The sequence below is a fragment of the Salpingoeca rosetta genome (assembly GCF_000188695.1).
Source record: "Salpingoeca rosetta unplaced genomic scaffold supercont1.14, whole genome shotgun sequence".
Classification (NCBI taxonomy): Eukaryota; class Choanoflagellata; order Craspedida; family Salpingoecidae; genus Salpingoeca; species Salpingoeca rosetta.
The window spans coordinates 89,967-94,979 of NW_004754920.1; the positions used below are offsets into that span (position 1 = coordinate 89,967).

The 5,013-nt window shown below is 54.8% G+C and overlaps 3 protein-coding genes across 3 annotated transcripts in view; 2 read left to right on the forward strand and 1 right to left on the reverse strand.

The window, feature by feature from the left end:
- Positions 1-109, forward strand: part of PTSG_12400 (uncharacterized protein) — a 772-nt gene extending 663 nt beyond the window's left edge. Inside the window, exon 3 of the mRNA XM_004992971.1 lies at positions 1-109. This exon is cut by the window's left edge and continues 88 nt beyond it. The gene's annotated coding sequence lies outside the window, so the exon portion shown is untranslated.
- Positions 110-434: 325 nt separating this feature from the next.
- Positions 435-2,346, reverse strand: PTSG_06138 (heat shock protein 10). Its single transcript, XM_004992972.1, has 6 exons — positions 2,226-2,346; positions 1,964-2,004; positions 1,729-1,791; positions 1,366-1,458; positions 958-1,047; positions 435-743 (listed from the first exon to the last, which is right to left on the reverse strand). Exons 2-6 carry the CDS (start codon positions 1,964-1,966, stop codon positions 696-698), a joined length of 297 nt encoding a protein of 98 aa, XP_004993029.1. The 5' UTR covers positions 1,967-2,004; positions 2,226-2,346; the 3' UTR covers positions 435-695.
- A 50-nt stretch (positions 2,347-2,396) lies between these two features.
- PTSG_06139 (uncharacterized protein) overlaps positions 2,397-5,013 on the forward strand; it is a 6,471-nt gene continuing 3,854 nt past the window's right edge. Inside the window, exons 1-5 of the mRNA XM_004992973.1 lie at positions 2,397-3,227; positions 3,458-3,564; positions 3,878-3,947; positions 4,261-4,371; positions 4,594-4,719. Of these exons, the coding sequence (XP_004993030.1) occupies positions 2,478-3,227; positions 3,458-3,564; positions 3,878-3,947; positions 4,261-4,371; positions 4,594-4,719 (1,164 nt within the window). The 5' untranslated portion in view covers positions 2,397-2,477. The remainder of the gene's footprint in view (positions 3,228-3,457; positions 3,565-3,877; positions 3,948-4,260; positions 4,372-4,593; positions 4,720-5,013) is intronic.

A 5,013-nucleotide genomic window follows, 5' to 3' on the forward strand; every position in this document is an offset into this window, starting at 1 on the left:
GTCGACTGTAATGGAACCCTTATTTGCATGCGCGTGTGTGTGTGTGTCTGTGCCTGTGTCTGTGTCTGTGTCTGTGTCTGTGTGTCTGTGTCTGTGTGTCTGTGTGTCTATGTGTGTCTGTGTGTCTATGTGTGTCTGTGTCTGTGTGTCTGTGTCTGTGTGTCTGTGTGTGTGTGTGTGCGCGTATGTGTGCCTGTGTGTGTGTCTGTGTCTGTGTCTGTGTGTCTGTGTCTGTGTGTCTGTCCATCTGTCTGTCTGTCTGTACCTACTCGTCCGCCTGCCTCGTAACTTGATCTCCATCCTGTCAGTCTCGCTCCCTCCCCCCCCCCCCCCATTTGCCTTCCCCGTCCCTCCTCTACTCCCATCCCTCCTTCGCACACATCCACACGCCCGCTAACTCTTGTCACACCATTAAAGACCTGCCTCACATCTCATGCAATTCTTGGGGAGCTTTAGTGTCATATCCACAAGTCCATATGGGCGCAAAACACACCGGGCGTACACTCAGAGAACCAGACAAAGGGAGGATACAAAAAGAGAGAGGGGGGGGATTGGAAGATCTAACGACTGGTTGTGGTAGGGGGCGACGAGGGCTGTGTGTGGTGGTGTTTCGGGGTTGTTGGGACGCGTGCACACGAAGGGGTTCACGTGTCATCTCCGGGGTTGGGGGGAGGGGGAACCGCAGCATTGAGGGTTTACTCGAGCGTGCCGAGGATGTCAGAGTCACGGAAGAGGAACAGATCCTATGGAGGTTGAGAGTGCAGGAAGGGAGGAGGGAGGGGGACAACGTGTGGCGATGTCAGACCATGAGCAGATGAGACATTGGAGAACAAGCGAAAGGCTGTGTGCACATCAACAACAAAACAAGCGCACGCACGCATTATGCATGCATGCATTCACGCAAACAGATTTGTCACACACACGCACGCATACATGTGTGTGTGTGTGTGTGTGTACCTGGTCGTCGATGGTGACCTTGGTGCCGCCAAACTCGGGCAGAAGCACCTTATCGCCCTCCTTCACTGCACACGGCATGAACTCGCCAGACTGTGCATTGTGGGTGTGTGTGTGTGTGTGTGTGTGTGTGTGTGTGTGTGTGTGTGTGTGTGGTATGTGTGTGTGTGTGTGGTGTGTGTGCGAGTGTGTGTGTGTGCGAGTGTGTGTGAATGTGTGAATGTGTGCATGTGTGTGTGCGAATGTGTGTGCGTGTGAGTGAAGATGTGTGAATGTGTGCGTGAGAGACATATTGTGAGAGGTACGTGTGAGCGACATTATGCAAGGTATTGTGCGTGGGTGTGGGTGTGTGCTGAACGGCAAGACGAGAATGCGCGACAATCAAGACACATGGTCTCAAGCGCTCTGTACCTCTGTGCGAAGACCCTTGCCCGTGGCAACAACAACACCCTCGTTGGGCATCTTCTGTGCCTGCTCGGGGAGCAGAATGCCGCCCTTTGTCTTCTGCAATGTGGAGAGTGAAGGATGGGTGAGTGGGTGTGGTTGGTGCCTTGGTAATGGAAACGAGACTAAGAGCGCAACCAGAGACAAGAGGGGAGGGCGATGATGCACACACACACACACCACACTCTACACTACACACACTCACACTCACTCGATAACACTCACTCACTACACACTACACACACTACACACACACTCTCTCTCTACACTCACTACACACACACTACACACTCTACACACATACACACTACACGAGCACTGCAGACGCACCGCCTCGGGGATGACGCGACGGACAAGGACGCGGTCAAAGAGGGGGATGAAGCGACGAAGGCTCTGCATGCGTCAAGGCAGCCAAGCAAACGCGTGAGCGAGGAGGGACGCACAACAAGCGACAGATGGCGGTGACGCGTGCGAATCAACAACCAGGACAAGTGACAAAGCCAGTGAGCTGCAACCCACAGGGACAGCACCACATTGGACCACAGTCCACCCAACACTCGCTCACCATGGTGCTTGTTGGTTGTTGACGGTGGTCAATTCGTACTGCTGGGTACAACGGAACAAGAAGAGCAGTGCAACAGGAGAACAGTGGATGAGTGAGGACGAGCAACAATCAGGAGCACTGCAGTTGCACGACAAGCAAGTAAGGGCTGTCAAGAGGGAACGACTGGGGGAAGAGAGGTGAATGCGTTCCCTCTTGGCCCTTTCTCCCACATCCACACATGGACCCCAAGGCGAGGCAAGCAAGCGAGGCGTGAGGCACTCACAGGCGTTGTTGCAGCGTCCACGTGTATGTGTTCGTGTTCGTGTGTGTGTGTGATTTGCGGGATTTGTGCGGTTGGCGAGAAGCTTCCTTCTGCTGCTTGCGTGTTCTTGCTCCGCTCGCAGGAAATTGCTGACTCAGCATTGCGAACCAGGAGACGACACACAAACAAACACACACAACGACGAACAACGACAACGATGACACACATCTCCTTTGCCCGCAACCAAGACACGAACCACCAGGAGGGAGCAGGATGGAAGCAAGGCAAGGAGGGCAGGCGGGAGACACGCCGCACACAACGACAGTAGAACATGAGCCACGTTCTACTCGCTCCACCACCAACACCACAACGACAACAACGACGACGACGGGTGCAGTGGGAACCATGGACGCGGCCATTTCGCCTGGCGCACGCCACCATCATCATCATCATCAACAGCACCAACAACAACAACACCAGGACACAACACCACCACCAACAACAACACCACCACCAAAGACAACAACAACAACAACGGCAACAAGGACAGCATCCAAGGCACGACAGCACGCAGACGAAGAAGACACGGAGCAGGACGAGGCGGCGCACGACGCACAAGTCATGGCATCAAAGCCGGAGACGGCGCATGATCTCGCTGCGCTCGTGCGATTCCTCCTGGCCGAGGTGCAGACAGAGCTGACGGAGCGAGAAGCCGAGCAAGCCAAGGCCAAGGCCAAGCAAAAATCGCCCAACAAGCAAGCAAAGGCTGCGACAACAGCAACGACGATGGTTGGCGGCTTCACAGCGGCCTGGCGCCGTGGTGCCAGCCCAGAGCGCACGGCAGAGATTGACCACAACTTGAAGACGGCGGTGCTCAACACCATCGCCGCCATGCACATTGTGGATTGGGAGCTGCCACACATTGCACGTCGTGCGCGCTCCTATCGCGTCGGCGACTTTGCGCCTTACAACGGCTACCACGCCCTCATGACCATTCTCTCCAGCATTCTTCTCGCCATCAAGGTAAAGGCGGGGAGAGGGGGGGGGGAAGAGGGGTTGTGTGCGTGTGTGTGTGTATGTCTGTTTGTGCGTGTGTGTGTGTGTGTGTGTGTGTGTGTCTGTGTGTCTGTGTGTGTCTGTGCGAGTAAATTTGTCCATCTCTTTATCTGGCTGTGCTCACCATGTCCCGCCAACACACACACTCACACACCACGTACACAAACACCACGCACACACGCACACATCACAAACAGCGCGTGTTGGCGCAGTACCAAGAGTCGAGCAAGACCGCTGCGGATAAAGTACAGCTGTCCGAAGCGCTGCAGGAGCACGGCGCTGTTGTGCTGCACGCATACGTCAGGTGAGCGGACCAGGAGATATGTGTGTGTGTTTGTGACACTTCATCATGGGCCTGGACAGTGTTTATCGAGGAGGCGCGCATGATGGTTGCTGTATTGCTGCAGTTGCGGATGCGATTGTGTTGCTGTAGCAGTAGGTGTGGCTGCGTTGCTGTAGCAGTAGATGTGGCTGCGTTGCTGTAGCAGTAGGTGTGGCTGTGTTGCTGTAGCAGTAGGTGTGGCTGCGTTGTTGCAGCTGTGATTGCAGTTTCGCCAATCGACGTTTGTTGTGCTCTCTCATCACTTCACTCTCCACAATTCCACAACACGTGACAGGATATTTGGCAAGGGGGCGGAGCTGGCGCAGCACGCAGGAAACGAAGACATCTTCTTCAAGACAACAGACGTACGTATGCGCGAGATGAGTGGTATGTGTGTGTGTGACATTGCGTGAGAGATGAGAGATGGGTGTGTGCATGTGAGAGCAACACACACACGCACGCGCGAACGCACGCACACGCAAACACGCACACGCACACACGCACTTCCACACACACACACACACACACACACACACACACACACACACACACACACACACACACACACACACACACACACACACACACACACACACACACACGCACACACACATACACATACACATACACACACACACCTGAGCGCTCATCTGCAGTCCCTGTATCCCACGGTGCCAGGTTGCGTTTCAGGACCGGCTGATGACGGAGCTTGAGTCTGCGGCGCGGGAATGCTTCTTTGGCCGCCATCTCGCCTTCTACCACCTCGCCCCAATCAGGAGCTTCCTCCAGGTGACTGTGCAGGCCTTTTGCACGGTGACACGCACATATACACAGGCGTAGATGCACACACATGCAAGCGTAGATGCACATGAACAAGTGCACACACACGCACACGCACACACGCACACACGTCCTCGCTCGCTCTTTGGCCCTCGACAGCATGTTTAAGTGCGCGTGCTTGTGTTGTTTCACTCACATCCGCACATGCACGCCCTCGCCCGTTGACTGCAGTCCATTGCGCGAGCGCTCGTGTCGTACAGTCACGGAGCACAGTACACAACCAGCACTGGTGCCTTTGCATCCTCCCTCGCGTCGTGGTTCCACTACATGTACAAGTATGTGTGCGTGTGTGGATGGGTGTGTGCGTGTGCGTGTGCGTGTGTGTGTGTGCGTGTGCGCGTGCGTGTGTGTGTGTGTGTGTGTGTGTGTGTGTGTGTGTGTGTGTGTGTGTGTGTGTGTGTGTGTGTGTGTGTGTGTGTGTGTGTGTGTGTGTGTGTGTGTGACATTGTACATGCGCACACTGAAACATATATTGTTTTCGCCTCTCTCATGACAATCTCTTCTACTCCTTTTCAGGCGCGAGGAGAGAGGAAAACATATCTTGACACCTACAACACCCACAAAGAGTGTGTGTGTGTGTGTGTGTGTGTG